Consider the following 17,490-nt stretch of genomic DNA (forward strand, 5'->3'; position numbering starts at 1 on the left):
ATGGGTGCAGTCGGTTGAGCATCTGATTCTTGGTTTCAGCTCAGGTCATGATTTCATGGGTTCTGGGATCAAGCCCCAGGTTGGGCTCTGTGCTCTGCGTGGAGTCTGCTTGAGGCTTTCTCTCCCTCTCTCCCTGCCCCTCCCTACCTAAAATAAATAAATCTTTTAAAATAATAATAATAATAACATCACTGCAGACCTGCATACCCATTTGTTTTTCCAGTGATAGAGTGATAGAGATTCGCACTCACTCAGGGAGGCGCTCTAATGCGATGGTTAAAAGGTTGCCTTCTGGAGTAACATTACCTGGATCCAACTCCAATAAAAAGATGTAGGATCTTGGGCATACTCCTTAACTCCTCTGTGCTACAATTTCCCCATCTATAAAATCAGGTTACTGAGAGATTTGGTGAGATTCCTTAATGTTGTGATTGGCCATAGAATCACGGTCCTGGGGCGCCTGGGTGGCACAGCGGTTAAGCGCCTGCCTTCGGCTCAGGGCGTGATCCTGGCGTTACGGGATCGAGCCCCACATCAGGCTCCTCTGCTATGAGCCTGCTTCTTCCTCTCCCACTCCCCCTGCTTGTGTTCCCTCTCTCGCTGGCTGTCTCTATCTCTGTCAAATAAATAAAAATCTTTAAAAAAAAAAAAAAAAAAGAATCACGGTCCTTCAGCCACATGGTCATATAAGCGCACTATGAGTGAAAGTGTCTGTGTGTTCACAGACAGGGCTACCCCAAAGACTACTACCAGCAAACCAGAGCTGACCCATGATGCAAACGCATGACCTCACAGCACTCCTTTCTCCAACTAAATTAGCCAACTCCACCTCCTTCCATCCAGGAGTGCTGGACGTAAGACAAGGTTTGGCACAAGTAGGTATAAGCATCCTGATATGCAACCAGTTTCCAACTGTACTTTTAATGTGGGACCCCCACCCCCACCCCCCTTTCCTTTCTTAGCAATGACTTCACCTTGTACTTTCAGATTAATAAATAGAAGCTTCTCCCGGGAGTTGTGTTTGGCATCGGCCCAGTCAGAAGTTCCCTAGAGTTACATTTGCTTACTTTTCTCTGCCTGGGAAGGAGAGGTTCCTCTCCGCATTAGAGGGAGCCCTCACACCTCTGCTGCAAACCCCCAGGTTCTAAGCTCCTCACCTACAACTGCCCCTCTTTCTAATGTTTCCTTTTATCACATCCTAAAACACAAACACACTCTTGCCCTGACCCTGCTGTTTCAGCTGCTTCTTAAACTCATAATTTGCTTCCCGTGCCCACCTCAATTCTGAAGGTAGATCCTCAAAGCTTCCTCCTGAAACCAACAGACCCTGTTTTCACCACCCTTTCTTCTACCCCTTCACCCCACCCATGGCCTTGGACATGTCCTATGGTCTTGCTCATTCTCCCACCTCTACTTGGTTTGTTTCCTCTTGCCTCCCTTTTTCCTTTGGCTACTTTGATGGCTCTTTCCCCTCTGTCCAGCCTCTAACGGTGGTTTCCCCTAAAACCCTGCTGTAGCTGTTCTCTAGCTGCTTGATCTCCACTCACTCCAATGAGCTCACTTACTCAGCCGTGGCTACTCACCTAGAGTTCCCAAGTCCTTATCTCTAACCCCACAGCTCCTGCCTGTCCCCTCCCCACATTTCCAACTTTCTGCAAGCATTTCCCTGTGAATATCCAGCCAAAATCTTGGACTCAACAGCCCCAAACTGAATCCATTGCTTCTACTCAACTCCAAACTGCCTCCTTCCTTATTCTCCCACTTTCATCAACAACTGAACCATTTTTTGCTGCCTCACAGGCTAAAACCTTGGGATCTTTTTGACATTTTTTTAAAAGATTGATTGATTGATTGATTGATTGATTTCAGAGAGAGAGAAAAACGAGGGGGGAGGGGCAGAGGGACAGGGAGAGAGAATCTCCAGCAGATTCCCCGATGAGCGGGGAGACCAACCCAGGGCTTGATCTCAGAACCTGAGATCATGACCTGAGCTGAAATCAAGAGTCTCATGCTTAACAGACTGAGCCACCCAGGCACCCCTCTTTTTGATACTTTAAAACAATTTTATTGAGATATAATTATGTATCAAACAATTCATTGATTTAAAGTATATAATTCAATGGCTTTTAGTCTAGTCATAGAGTTGTACAACCATCATCACGATCAATTTTAGAATATTTTACTCTCCGCAAAAGAAAAAAAGCAATCCAAAAGCAATCATTCCTGATTCTCCACTATCCCACCCTCTTTCCACCCCCTACCCCTGACCCCTGGTAACCACTAATCTACTTTCTGTCTCTGGATTTGTCTATTCTAGACACTTTATATAAATGTAAACATACTATATGTGGTATTTTGTGACTACTTTCTTTCACTTAGCATAATATTTTCAAAGTTCATCCATGTTGTGGGGCACCTTGGTTTCCACTCAGGTCGTGATCTCAGGGTGGTGAGATCAAGCCCCCATTGGAGCTCTGCGCTCAGCACAGAGTTGGGTTGGGACTCTTTCCCCCTTCCTCTTCCTCCCCCTCCGCTCCCCCCCCATGCCCTCTCTCTCTCTCTAAAATAAATACATAAATAAAACCTCAAAGTTCATCCATGTTGTAACATGTATCACCATTTCGTTCTGTTTACAGCTGAATAATATTCCATGGCATAAAAGCAACACATTTGTTTATCCATTCAGCAGTTGATGGACATTTGGATTGTTTCTACCTTGAGGCTATTATGAGTACTGCTGCTGTGACATTCATGTCCAGTTTTCTGTGGACATATGTTTTCAATTATCTCTGATATATATCTAGGAATAGAATTGTAACTCCATGTTTAACATTTTGAGAATTGCCAAATGGTTTTCCGAAGTGGCTGTACCAGTTTACATTCCTACCAGCAGTGTGTGAGCGTTCCAGTTTCACCACACCCAACACTAGTTTTCCTGTCAGAGCCAACCTAGTAGATGTAAACTGGTTTCGCATTTGGTTTTTATTTGTATTTCAATGATAGCTAATGATGTCGAGCATATTTTCATGTGCTTATCTGCTTTCTGTATGTGGAAAAATGTCTATTCAAATTCTTTGCCTATGTTAAAATTGGGTTAGTTGTCTTTTTATTGTTGAGTTATGAGAACTCTTTTTACATTATGGATACAGATCTCTTACATAATTTGCAAATGCTGTCTCCATTTTTCTGATGGTATTTTTGGAAGCGCAAAGGTCTAAATTTTTATGAGATCCAACTTATCTATTTTTTCTCTTGCCACTGTGATTTTGGTGCATCTAAGAAACCATTGCCAAACCCGATGTCGTGAAGACTCACTCCTATGCTTTCTTCTACAAGTTTTATAGTTTAACTCTTACATTTAGGTCTACGATCCATTTAGAGTTAATTTTTATGCATGCTGTAAGGAAAATACCCAACATCAATCCTTTACGTATGTGTATCTGGTTGTCCCAGTATCATTTGTCAAAAGAGAGATCTTTTTCATTTTTCCTTTCATCTTTTATTCCTATTGTCATCAAGTTTTCCTCTTTTTCTCTTTAAAATGTCTGCCACCCTTTGACTACCACACCGGTTTCCAGTCGAGGCCTTCACCATCTCACATCTAGATAACTGCATCTGCATCTACCCTTCCAAGCTCTCAGCAAGCCAACCCTCCTAGGGAAGGACACTGAAGAACTCAGATTGAATTCACCTGCTCAGAAGTCTACACTAAATTCGTACTACATATAGCATCAGGGCCAATCTCCTCTCCCTGAATTCCCTAATCTAGCTCCACCCTGTATACACAAGTAGATCAAAGATGCAAAACTTTATCTTCCGTGGTTATTCAGTTCCACACTGAAAAGGGAATTCTCTTCCCTTCCTGTCCTTCCCCCCCCATTGTCTTCCTTTCTATGCACCCCATTAAAATTCCATAGGTCCTTAAAGTCTCCTCCAAATCCCGGCTCCTTAATAAGCCTCTCTTAACTACTCCAGCCCTCACCAATGTTCTCCTCTGAATCCCTACTGTATTGTGTGCTCTGTGACACCAAATATTATGCAAATGACATTGGAACACCCGATTCCATTCCACCACCCAACACCAGTGAACATTTAACAGCTACTGAAGTTCACAGCACTGTACAGCCATGAAACGTCATGTAAAGGCAGCGTCCTCCTGCCATCAACTGAGGGAGTCGGATTGGAGGAGGTCAAGGACCCCTCCTAGAATTCCACTTCTTCATCCATTATATACTGATCCAATTTTGAAGTTTAAGCTTAAAGTTAACACAAGATTTTCTGTTGAGGAAACTTTCCCAGACCAAGACAGTGTTTTCCAAAGATTCCCAGCGTTATAATTTCTTGCAACTGAACCACTTCGCTGTTTCAGACGCAAGCTTTAGAGCGTCTGTGATTTGGTCTGCAGCTTAAACTGTGAGACCGCTCCAAATCCTCAAAGTTAACTTAGAGAGTATCAGATTGCAACCCCTTCCCCCACTACCATTAAAAAAAAAAAAAAAAACTTTCAAATTGAAGAGGCAAAGTTTGATCCCTTCCATGTTGAGAGCTGAAAACAATAGCAGCTTTCTGCTCTAGCACGACTTCAAAAGGCTGCCGAGGGACTGCTCTAAGAATACTTGGTTGTAGATGACGGAAGAAATGCACAAGGCACCCTCCTGCGCCTCAGTGCCCCATTAGCACTAGGGAAACTCTGACCCCTCTCCTCCCAGCACCTTAAATAAAGCCACGACTGGGACTGGTGTTAACTAGGTAGATACGGGCTATTGGAAGACTGCGGCTTTAGCGAGGAACGCGCGGGTCGGGGAGGGGGTGAGAAAAGAAGGGAGAGGTCTGGGCGGTTAAGCAACATCCTGCCGTAAAGAGCCAATGAACTAAGAATTTGTTGAAATGACCTAAATAGGGCATAGATTTTTAAAAAATCAACTGGAGATGGGTGACCGATTGGATTGATTCTAGAGGCGTGAGTCCCCGGTTATTGCAAAAAATGCCCGAGGCGAGGAGGTACCAGGCTCGGAAGTGAAGTTGCAACCCAGAGTTCTCAGCAAACACTTTTTCTGGAATGGATCTGGAACGCGCTGAGCGGATCCGCATACCGTGCGAGTGCCTCTGCGGGTTCACCTACCCGCCTCTTCTCGCTGGTGGCACCTGGTCGGCGCTCGCAGCCTGCCCGGGAAGAAACTGCGCTGCAAACTTCCCGGCCTCAGAGCCCTGCAGCTCCTAGAGCTGCACTGCAGCGCCAGCCGCCGCGGGGAGGCTGGTATTCAACCTCCCCGCCCCCCGCCGCGGTAAAAGTTTGCTCCCTATTCGCCGCTCCCCGCCTCTCCACCTCCGCCCTCCGGCTGGAGGACCACAGAGGAGTTCCTGGGTCCTCTGTGCACAAACACACCCACCAACAAAAGAAAGCCCATTAAATCTTCCCTCCTGTGAACTCGCGCCCCAGCGGATACCTCTTTGAACTGACCCCCGCCCCCGCAGCCCCCGCGCTGTCTGGGGCGCGCCCGGCCCTCCCGGGCTCACTCCTTCCCTCCCGGCTGCGCACTTTTGCAGCGCGCTTGGTCTTTGATGTTTCTTTACATTATGGCAGAGCAGCCACACTCTCTTCCCGGGCGCGGGGCTTTGTGTAACGGAACTGACATTTGGCCTTGATACCTGTATCTCTTGGTGATTGCAACAAATTTCTAAAATAAATATTGTACTTTGATCTCCCGGCATTGCATTTTTAATGGACGCTCCGAACATTTCTTCATTAAGAATAAGTTTTGCAGGAGCTTGACTGCAAAGGGAGGGAAGCTACACAGCAGCTCGTAAAAGTCTCTCTCCAAACTTCTGCTCGTGCTTGGGAGAGCTATGATCCTGGCGCGTTTTCACACATGGAGGTGAAGCCGACAGCAAGGACTTCGAACAGTCAAGAGAGGCCCTACTGTGCGTCCTATTGCCCTAAAGACTTTGCTTATATTACCTCTTTCAAGCCTACAAACACTCCACAAGATGAGCATTACTATCACCCCCATTTTACCATTTGGGAAACTGAGGCACAAAGAGGTTGAGTAACTTGCTTGCCAAGGTCACCAACTAAAAAGCGGCAACTAGAAAATCTGGGTTCAGATTTTCTGAGTCCTCCCTCTTAACCACCAAGCACTACTCTCTTTCGTCTCCCGGCCCCTGGTGGTGGTTTAACTGGCTAATGGGGGCATCTTGGAGTTGAGAAAGTTCTCTCCTATAACAACTACGCAGATGTGAACCGGCTTTTCTTGCGTTTGTGTTAAAATAGAGAACATATTCGGCAAATGAGACTGCTTTCCAGCCTGCTTGGCCCAGCCTGGCTCGACCCTTGGGGGTAGCGGGACTTGAAGAGCTCAAAGGAGCCGCAAAGGAAGCACGCTAAGGTACCAGACCTACGTGGACAGTTAGGAGGTGTGCGTGCTCGAGTGTGCGCCACGGAACTCCCCGGCCTCAGACTGCGCCTTCGGGTCCCAGGCTTCACCCGCACTCGACCCAGGCATGGGGCGTGGAAGGGGGCAGGATCGCCAGGCCTCAGAGCAAAACACTAAGTCTCCTCCCCGTCCCCGCTTCCAGAGCACCTGGACCTCATCTTCAGGAGCCTTGGCCGGGCGAGCTGTGTGGTCACTGCTCATCCTTCCTGGGGTTACACCTTGGGGGGGGGGTATGCCTGTGAACTACTCATAGTATTTGGACGTCATGCGGCCCATTCTTCTTCCTCAAGATGTTTCTATTTCTCTGGCAGATCCTGGGCACGTGGAAATGTGGGTCTGGTGGCGTACGTAGCACCCCGACCCCTGATGGGAATGCAGAGGGCACCAAGATACAGCCCAGTCTGCGAATCAGAAGCGGGTTGGAGTTGGGTTAACCGCTGGCGCCACACGGCACGTTGGGCCACAAGGTCCGTCCTCTCAAGTCAGTCTCGGCCGCGGTACCGTCTCCAGAAGGCCAGACGCAACCTGGTTCGAAGAGCCCCGCATAGCCGGCGGCCTCGGAGAGAGGAGACCGTGTTTGCGGGGAGGCCCGGCGTGGAGCGGGGTCCACCAAGCCCAGGGAGCCCACTCGGTTGCTCGGCCACGTGAGCGGCGGCCGCCGGCGGGAGGCCTCAGCGGCCCTTCCCGCCCCTAATCCCCTTCAGTGCCATGAGGACCCCGCGGCGCCCCGCCCGCCTCTTCCTCCTCCCTCGGCCCGCACTCCCGGGAAAGGAGGTCCCGGCGTTCGCAGCGACCCGGCGACACGCGCCTGGCGCCCCGGCCCGACCGAGGCAGGTGGCCGACCGTCCCTCCGCCGTCAGGCCTGCGGGCCAGCAAGCGTTCGGGCTGAGAGCTTCCCTGACCAGGGACGCACGCCACGCGCCCGAACTTTCTTGTCTTTCCAAAGGTGACGGGAACAACAGTTTTTATTGACTTTTCTTTCCTGTTAAAGGGCCTCCCTCGTACTGTGTGTGGTTTGTTCAAAACAAAAGGTTTCCTCAACTGCGCCTTACTTTTTCCAAGCAGTTCCCTGGTAGGTATGTGCGGCTTGCAAAGAGCGCGCACTCTCTGGACCGGGTTAGGGGGAGAAATTGCTAGCACTAACGGGGGCTTCGGGGGCCTAACAGCGCCAGCCGCCTGACCGGCCCTCCATGGCGTCCAGGGCTGCCAGCCCGAAGAGAGAAGAGGGACGCTACACTTTTCCCCTCTGGTGTATATTATGGTTTTTTCTGGGTATCCTGCCAAGCTTAGCTTTGGCGGTAAGCGCGGTACGGGTGTTTTTCCCAGGCTCACTATTTGCAAAAGTTGTGGCCGGAGAAAACTTCCAGGTCGCGAACAGGAATGTCACAAGAGAGCCACAGTGGTTTGTCAGGCAGGCGGCCCTGGAGCGTGCGCGCCACCCACCGCCGCCATGGGCGGCCGCCTGGCCCCGCCCCGGGTCACAGCCCTGCCCGCAGCTCTGCCGCTGCGGGCGGGGTGGGGGGGCACGCGGCCCGCTGGGCGAGGTGCGTCCCACGCCCCGCCCCGGCCATTCCCTCGGGTCCGCGGTGTGCGCGGGCCGCTGCGTGTGCTGTTCGGGTGTGGGGTGTGCAAGTTCGGGGGGAGGGGAGAATTACCCTCATCTCAGTCTCAAAGTCCCGCGCCTGGAAGCCAAAGGCAGATTTCTGTGGAGATAACAAAGACACTTTGTCACTTTGGGCGCTGCCTCGGTGCAAATCTTTAATTGCAAGGGAGTTGCGGGGGGGGGGGGGTGGGAGGATCGAGTGTCTCCAGCAACCCAAGCGCGGGTCTCCAGGCGGCAAGGCCCCCTTTGATCAGGAAAATCCAATTATTTGTGTATATACATTTCCCACATAGTGATTACTTCATTAATTGTCCCGCCTTTATCTCCTCCCTTCCCATCCCCCCTAATAATCAGTTCTTTTATCCCGACCAACAAACACACCATAGGAGCTTTGTGGATTCAAAGGATTTGCTTTCGCTTCTGAAAGAGCCGCTATTCTTTGATGATTGGGTAGCGGCAAACTTCAAAGCCATAAATCTTCCCTCTGACTGGCTGGCGGCCCAGCAAAGTCCTTATCAAATTCTTGGAGGTGATCCTGAAGCGCTCAGACCGCGCGCGGGGCGAGCGAGCGGGGTGCGGACGAGGGGCGCTGGCGCGGAGGGCCCCGGAGCGCAGAGAGCGCGCCGGGGAGGGCCGCTGAGCTGCAGTTCGTCCTCGCCTTCGGGTCTCCATGCCTCGGCTGCGCCCTGCTCCGCAGCCAACGGCCCGCAAGCTGTAGCTATGGCTGCCGTGGCCGTCCTCCGGAACGACTCTCTGCAGGCCTTCCTCCAGGTCAGGTCTGGGCTCGGAGGGAGCGAGGGAAAGGTGGGAAGGGTCGTGTCCGGATCGATCCTGGCACTCTGGGCACCCTGAATCTCCAAGGGGGCCTGCTCGGTGGATGCCGCTAGAGTCAGACCGAGGGGTGCCCACGTCAACTTCGCACCTAACCTTGGCGTCTAGAGTGTGGCCTCTGGGGGAGGGACCCGGAGGTTGATCGGACTTGCGCGTCTGGCAGAGAACAGGGCCCGAGCTCACTCTGTTGGGCCCTCCCGCTGAATTTCAGCCTGGGGCGGGCGGAGGAGGAGCGCGAGAGTAGCGTGGAAAGAGCTTAAAAGATGGGAGGGCTGGCGAATGGGCAGCTGGGCTGTGGGTGTTTCCACACCCTTTCTGACCGCGGAGCCGGGAGCGGCCCGTCGGATCCCTCTTCCCTCCCACCTTGTGCCTGCTTTCTCTGAGTATGGATGGCGTCTCTTTGCATCAAGTAGTTTCACAGGAAGCGCTCGAGCGCTCCGCGTTCAGGTAGCGCAGGCACCAAAAGTTAACCATACTGGTGGGTGCGTGCGCGGGGTGCGGTGGCGGGGGAGGGACACCGGGACGGGGGAGGGGCGGCGGTATAATAGCTGACGTGGGGGTGGCGGGCCGGCCCGGAGACAGCGCTGGGAGCGCTAACCTTTTGTCTCTTCTCCGCCCTCTCCTGCCGCCGCCCATGCAGGACCGCACCCCCAGCGCCTCCCCGGACCTGGGCAAGCACTCGCCCCTGGCGCTGCTAGCCGCCACCTGTAGCCGCATCGGCCAGCCCGGAGCCGCTGCGCCCCCGGACTTCCTGCAGGTGCCCTACGACCCCGCGCTGGGCTCGCCCTCCAGGCTCTTTCACCCTTGGACCGCAGACATGCCGGCGCACTCACCCGGCGCGCTGCCGCCCCCGCACCCCAGCCTGGGCCTGACGCCGCAGAAAACGCACTTGCAGCCGTCCTTCGGGACGGCGCACGAGCTGCCGCTCACACCCCCTGCCGACCCCTCGTACCCCTACGAGTTCTCACCCGTCAAGATGCTGCCCTCGAGCATGGCGGCGCTGCCCGCCAGCTGCGCGCCCGCCTACGTGCCCTACCCAGGGCAGGCCGCGCTGCCTCCCGGCTACTCCAACTTGCTGCCACCGCCGCCACCGCCACCGCCGCCCACGTGCCGCCAGCTGTCCCCCAACCCGGCCCCCGACGACCTCCCTTGGTGGAGTATCCCGCAGGCGGGCACTGGTCCGGGGACCTCCGGGGTTCCGGGGGGCAGCCTCTCCGGCGCCTGTGCCGGAGGCCCCCACGCACCCCGCTTCCCTGCCTCAGCGGCCGCTGCTGCCGCCGCAGCCGCCGCGGCGGCCCTGCAGCGGGGCCTGGTGTTGGGCCCGTCGGACTTTGCGCAGTACCAGAGCCAGATCGCTGCGCTGCTGCAGACCAAAGCCCCCCTGGCGGCCACGGCCAGGAGGTGCCGCCGCTGCCGCTGCCCCAACTGCCAGGCTGCTGGCGGCGCCCCCGAGGCAGAGCCAGGCAAGAAGAAGCAGCACGTGTGCCACGTGCCGGGCTGCGGCAAGGTGTATGGCAAGACGTCGCACCTGAAGGCACACCTGCGCTGGCACACGGGCGAGCGGCCCTTCGTGTGCAATTGGCTGTTTTGCGGCAAGAGCTTCACGCGCTCGGACGAGCTGCAGCGGCACCTGCGGACTCACACGGGCGAGAAGCGCTTCGCCTGCCCCGAGTGTGGCAAGCGCTTCATGCGCAGCGACCACCTCGCCAAGCATGTCAAGACGCACCAGAATAAGAAGCTCAAAATTGCTGAGGCCGGGGTCAAACGAGAAGACCCGCGGGACCTGTGAGCCCACCCCTGGGGGTACTCGAAGCCTCTCCCGCCTCGGACTCCGGTCCCACCACCTCTTTTCGGGGAGGTTCCGGGGCGCTGTGGGCACCTGGCCGAGGGAGAACCCAGCAGGCGCTTGCGCCTTCTGCTGCGCGTCTCCCAAAGCGACGCCAGGCTCCCAGCTTCCTTGGCCCGACCTGCGGACAGGGACCCTGTGCCTAGAAGAAGCAGGGGAGGTAGGGTTGGGAGCTCTGCGTCACGCAAGGGTGGTTTCAAGCTCTAAACCATTCATTCCCACCGTCTGGGAGATCTACAGTTTTGGGGAACCACACTGGGCTGACCTTGTATATAGGAAACACTGCTAAATTAAAGCAGAAGGACCTTGGGAGATTTGAAATAGTGCTCGGTTTGTCTTTCTTTCTTTCTTTCCTTTTTTTTTTTTTTTTTTTTTTGGCTAGGACCGGGCCGAGCTTTGTACAGGTTATTTAAATAGCTTTGTTAAAGAATAATTATAATAATTATAACGTTAATAAAAATGTTAACTTTTGTCCTCAGCTCCATGCAGAGCTACAGCATGAAATGTCTCTGTAAAGCAATCAGCAGTTGCAGCGTGAAAATAAATACGTTAACTCCGGGGTCACCTCGGGACCCGGCTGAGCCAGTCTCATTTGATCTTTTCTTCTTCGGGGAGGCTTTATAAAGCGGTCAGGTTTCACCGCGAAGACGGTTCCTGTAGGCTACCTCAGTGGAGGTTTCTTTGGTTTGGAAGGGTCTGGGCAAGTGTGTTGGGTGCGTGGACGGAGGAAGTAGGGCAGGGTCAGATTTGTGGTAAAGAGGATAGATCATGCGGCCTTAGGACTTGACCAGAGACTGTCGCGCTTCTCTTGAAAGTCTGATACCTGCTGCACATACAATGCGCGTTCTTTAATCTGGCTAATTCCCTGTGCCTTTCCATTTGGTGATACTATAGGGACAGAGGTCACACTAGAGTTTTGCTTCCTCCTGGCAGCGGGTTATGCTGGTGTCTGAAGAGTTACTGGAGACCCAAGGATCTGTTCGCAGATGAGATTTGGGAGAGTTACAGAGAAACTGGGGGCCCTCATTCAGGGTTGGTCTTTGCCCTGGGAAGAAGCTGTGACCTCGGATGCGGATGCGTTGTCTTGCTTGTTTTCTTCTTAATCATTATGCTGTGAAAATCTTAAGAGTCTTGCTTCACAATAGCCACTTAGGGATTTCTGGCTGGGCCTGGAAGTTTAGTTCCATTTTGTATCTTGGGATTTTATTTATTTATTTTTTTAAATCTTTGAAGTAGACCAAGATTTGCTCAGGGAGGAGCCAGGAATACTCCTATCTAGGTTTCTCGTCTGTCTCTAAAAAAGTTAACAGTTGTTTTTTCAAGTGTCTCGACTCAACTGGTTCCTTGATGTTTGCTAGTATCTGAGTTTTTAAACCTGAAACTGAAATCTTAATCTTCTGACTTAGAATTATCAAAGAAAGAAAATTATCAAAGAATGTTTGTTAATATGTTAAGGTAGAATCATTAATGCCAGATTTCAGTGGAACTGAATCGTCTTTCCATGGGAGCAGAAGTGTATATAAACTGATAGGATTTCACAAACTGTTGTTACCTTTCCTTTTGTTTGAAGTCAAACTGATTGGTAGGTTCTTAAGAGCTAGAGGGTTGTGCTTGAGACTTACAGAATTAAGTCACACACAAATATCAACATAACAGAGATGAAAGTCCTTTTATATTCCTAAGAAATAGCATCTTACTCTAACTTGAGACAAGGTAGTAAAAGAGTCTTAGAGTCATGGTGGAGATGTGCCTTAGAGCCGGCGGCTCTCATTAGAGATTTTGGAACTAATGAATGACACATTGAATGTGAGTTTTCAGAGGTTTTTGCCTGGGAAGGGCAGTTTCATTAGCTAAATTTTCAGGGGTGTGATGGTTTTGCAAACAATAGTAATCAGAAAGTTACTACGCGGTTACGCTAATATACATCTATGTGTGTAATCTTGATCTAAATCAAGATTCTTGAGAATCATTTCTATGAAGAGTTACAGAAACTCACATCTGAGCCATGCCCTGGCATCGGCTTCAGAGCCAGGAAAGGGTTTTTGGCAGATTGTAGGGAAAGAGAAATCCTGGTACAGTGGAAAGACCCAAGGGCTTCTACTCAGAAAAGTTGAAGTGATCCTCTCATTCAAAAGAGAATGCCCTTGGTGGAAAAAGAAAAGTGACAAGTTTGAAATGCATCTGCTAGCTGTTATTGACAGCCACGATCTTCTAGTATCTAAACAGATAAAGTGTTGAAGGTAAAGTTTCCCTATAAGTTTATCTTTATGATTGTTAAGAGAAGAGCTAGATAAAGTATATGGAATTTATCTAAAAATATAGTATATATAATATTTAAAAGCATAGCAGTCATGTGATGACAAAGTAACTTTCTTATGTTTTTCCTTAATTAAGCCTGCAAACTTAAAAAGTGTGGTAACAGTACAGTTTCTAGGCTAGCTTGGTACAGCTGAAAGACTGTTCATTGTGCCAGTGCAAATTTGTGTTCCAACTACCTTAGAATAAGTTATCCAAGTGGAAGCCAGGAAGCCACAATGACATGATATTATTATCCCCGTGTAGGAAACCATTTCATGTTTATACTGAAAAATAAGCTAATAAATCAGAAATAGAAGTTTGACAGTGCAGAAGTGTATTTGATTTTATAAGCTGTTAAAATTTGAACTGCCCCCGCATGCTCTACAACCAATACCATTTAGAACTTTAAAAAGTATTTGAAATAAATCAATATGCCAGAAATAATATGCATAAGTGATGTATAATTAAGCACAGTCGGCAGAAAATTTAATAAGATTCAAATTAAAAGTTCAGAAACATTGCTATTAAATGTAAAGTAGAATTTATTTTTTATTTAGAGTTTTGCTAACATATATTCAAAGCTTTACTTAAAGACCTTACCACCCAATTCAATTAACTTTTAAAAAGTAATTGAAGAAAATATGTTAATGATGGTCTCAAGTACATTTTTAAAGCAACTGTTTTAGTAGCATGCAAATATAACAAAGTATCATATTTTGGAAAATTATAAAATTAGTGTGATATGATTATTTTAAATTTAACACTCAAATGATAAATGAACTATTTTGATCACAACTTAGAAACATGGAGAAACTGAGTTAGCAATTATTTAGGTAATTTGGAATTGTGTGTTTCTGAACTTGTTAACAATATTCCATAGTTTTCTCAAGAGGCAATTGTGCATATTTACCTTTAGCTGACCACTAATTTGTAATAGTAATGAATGGCAATGAATGGAACTGGTAATGAATGGAAGTAAATTATGTTAAAGAAAATACAACTGTATCATTTACTGCGTTAGTGTAGTTTCAGTTAGAATTTAAATCTTATAACCCTATTGTGTACATTGTTTTAAATTGTTTTGCTGTAAGTCAATCAAAGACATACCAATTTAAAAACTAATCTTGATGAGAATGCTTCTTGCAGAAACCTATTTGAAACAATGATATTTGTAGGAAAGGCGGTTTTTCACCCTGATTTGTACTGTTTCTGTTCTAAGACTGGGGGGTTTTAAGAAATCTGTTTAAAGCTGCACCTTTAGTGTTTCCCATTTATTTGGGTTCTGCTGTGAGAGTTTCACAGAATATTCTAGTGGTAGCGATGACTTTCATGTAAACACCTAGTAAGCTGTTTAGGGCTCTAAAATTGCAAACCACTTTTACTGCCTTAGCTCTTCACATTAAATATTGACAAGTTGAAGTAAGTTGATGATGTCTCACTAGGAAATGAACTGTGTTGTGGAATCAAATTCAACCCTCAAGCTTTGTTTTTCTAGTAAACGGAATGATGGTTTGCTAATATCCCAAATTTAGGGCTACTCAAAACAAGTAATATTAATGTTCTATCAGATATCATTACCTACCTCCGGTTTGCATGATAGAGGGGAACTTTAAAAGAGTAGGAAACCAAGGGCAGCTTTGAAATATGGATATGTGCTGGCACAGTTTGATGCAGCAGGAAAAAATAAGGGAAAACTCTGGATAGAAAGATGTGTGTTGGCAATGAAATCTATATTTAGATTAATACACCAAAAGGACACATTTCATTGTTGGGCCCCATAAAACGGTAACCTGATTGATGTGGTATCCAATATGCACAAACAGTACATTTTTCTCTGGTGATGTTCAGACTCAACACATTTTTGCATAAAGGTCTTTGTGTCACTTGCTCCTCCCTGGATTGTTTTTAAAGAATCTGCAGTGTTTCGAATTAGTTTATGGACATTGTAAAATGGCTTGCATAATGTTCCTTACTATAACGAATAAGTCCTACTGTTCAACAAAGATGTAATCAAACAGCTTATGGGCCATCACAACTTTTTTCGATAGTTTCAGTTTTACTATTACAACTTACTACCGATTGTAGATTTGCATGTGATGATTGATATAGTATATATTTTCATGCTGACATTTTGATGACTTCCCTCCCTAGACTTTATATACTTTTCCTTCCATGTCTTTAGTGATTATACTGAAGCATAATCCCCAGTGGGGTATTCGACACTTAATTCTTAATTTAGTCCATGCATGTGGACTGCAGTAGTTTCTGCACAACACATAATAAACTGTATTAACTAATATATTTTGTTGTGTACCTAATACCAAAATTCAAGTCAGGGGAAATAAATCAAGTTCCTAGTTTGATATATGGAAAATCTGCAGCTTCACTTTTCAGAAGTTGTTTCAGCATTATGAAGATTCGGGCTGCCTATTTATGAAGTGGGAGGGCTTTTTACCTCAAAACTATTCATCTAATTTTTTTCATTACTTGTCAAAATTCTAACATCAAAAATATACTAAAATCACCCAAAGTCTAAGGTGGTAGCTCGATGTTACCTGACTTTTTAATAAAAAGTTAAACCATTCAGTCATACGGGCACTCTCTAATGATTTTGTGTTTAGTGTATTCTAAAACACAGATGGAAAACATCTGGCCCTCAGCTTAATTTCATCCAATTCACAAGGCAAATATCAAAGCTGAATCCTCATTTATGCTTATGGTGGGGAAAATGTGTCCTAATTTGAAAAGTATTTGGTGGCAATTTCCTAAAGTCTGCATAAGGTACCACGAAAGCTTATTTCTCTTATTTCTGTCTTTGTGAGTTTTATTCTTACATTCTGTATTCTGTTTTCTTTTTTTTTTTTTAAAGATTTTATTTATTTATTCGACAGAGATAGAGACAGCCAGCGAGAGAGGAAACACAAGCAGGGGGAGTGGGAGAGGAAGAAGCAGGCTTCCAGCAGAAGAGCCTGATGTGGGGCTCGATCCCATAACGCTGGGATCACGCCCTGAGCTGAAGGCAGACGCTTAACCGCTGTGCCACCCAGGCGCCCCAATGTATTCTGTTTTCTTTTTCCATTCTGTACGCCTCTTGACTTGTGGAGGTCATCGTCTTCTATATAGCCGTGTTCATCTCTAGCATGAAAATTCAGTTTATGTCATGTGTCTCTCTTCCTTTGCTCCAAGTATTTACACCCATTATTTGACTTTGCTCCCTATAATGCAGAACTTGACAGGATTCTAAACTGTAGTTCTCTTAAATCTGTTGTATTTTTAATAGACATTTGCATTCCTTGGCCTGAATTTTACATGTAAGTGAATTAAATTTATAGTTCTATTTGTAGATTCATGTTTTATTTATGTAGTACATGTCTGATGTTTACTGTGGCTTTGCGAACATCAGTGGGAAAATTATTTTCATCACAGTTGAAAGTAAAATTGTAAAATATGATAGTGGATTATGGTTTGAAGTAATCCCAGGTTGGATAGATTTTAATTAGTAAAAAGCATACAAAAGAAATAGATTACCTAAATCTGTAAACATCGCCCTTTATTTATCGAGCTAAAGTTTTAATGAAGGGGATGTGAACTAAGTTCTGTAAGCATTTAGCTATTTATATATTTATATTCCTTATTGAGGTCATTATATTTGATGGAGACTTCTTTTTCTTTCAAAGCCGTGATTCTTTTTTGATCCTTGATGAAGTCCATATCATTTCTTGCTACTACCGCAGTAACTGCCAAGAGAGTCATTGTGGTAACAGGTTTTGCGCTGAGCCTGGGTTTGGAGTAGAAAGCCGCTCAGTTGTTTTCTAAGGAAAAAGTACTCCCGTCATCAGTCACGATTCAGGCTTGTCAGTGGCAAGCCTGTGTGCCCTGAGCTGCCAGCGGCTGGAAGTGGTGGGGCTGTAGCTGCCCCCTTGCTTCTGAAGCAGGGAGAGCTAGAAGTAGGGGGAAGGGAAACAGCCACAGGGAGTAACAGGACCGTGGGCAATAACAGACATGTGGACTACCCTGTTTTGAAAGGCTTTATTTCTAAAGGCGCTGAAATAGGGCAATTGCATAGAAGCTGAGAGTTGCATCTTTTTATTTATTTATTTTTTAACCAAAGGTGAGTATAAGTAGGCTGCAGGGAAGATGGGAGCCTTGGTTGAGGACATGAGGACTTCGATGATCTTTACGGTCACTTGCAAAGCTGAAAAGCTTCAGATCTAAAATCTGTAAGTCAAAAAATCCAAATACATTTGATTACGGCTACTAAAAATGCAACAGTACTATGAATATTTCTGGCATTCTGACATCTGATTTCAGAAATTCAGTTTTTGAAGATAGAGTTTATTCTTAAAGGGTTAAAGGTATTAAAGGGAAGCAAGGGTGATTTCGAGTAAATCAGCCTCTATGCAACTAATATCAGAAGTTAGTCCCATGACCTTAGCATCGGCTTTGTTTGTTTAAGATTTTCTTGATTTATTTGAGAG

General features: G+C 47.5%; 1 protein-coding gene across 1 annotated transcript; it reads left to right on the top strand.

Moving 5' to 3' along the window:
- Positions 1-8,589: 8,589 nt before the first annotated feature.
- On the top strand, positions 8,590-16,347 carry SP5 (Sp5 transcription factor). The gene is made up of 2 exons (XM_026492584.4): positions 8,590-8,808; positions 9,509-16,347. Exons 1-2 carry the CDS (start codon positions 8,758-8,760, stop codon positions 10,655-10,657), a joined length of 1,200 nt encoding a protein of 399 aa, XP_026348369.3. The 5' UTR covers positions 8,590-8,757; the 3' UTR covers positions 10,658-16,347.
- Positions 16,348-17,490: the final 1,143 nt, after the last annotated feature.

This window comes from Ursus arctos, unplaced genomic scaffold, assembly GCF_023065955.2.
Source record: "Ursus arctos isolate Adak ecotype North America unplaced genomic scaffold, UrsArc2.0 scaffold_1, whole genome shotgun sequence".
Taxonomy (NCBI): domain Eukaryota; kingdom Metazoa; phylum Chordata; class Mammalia; order Carnivora; family Ursidae; genus Ursus; species Ursus arctos.

Bases quoted from the DNA above. Each gene is read 5' to 3' on its own strand.
- SP5 (XM_026492584.4), top strand. From the start codon at position 8,758: ATGGCTGCCGTGGCCGTCCTCCGGAACGACTCTCTGCAGGCCTTCCTC. The intron at 8,809-9,508 runs GTCAGGTCTGGG...CCGCCCATGCAG, and splicing joins CTCTGCAGGCCTTCCTCCAG to GACCGCACCCCCAGCGCCTC.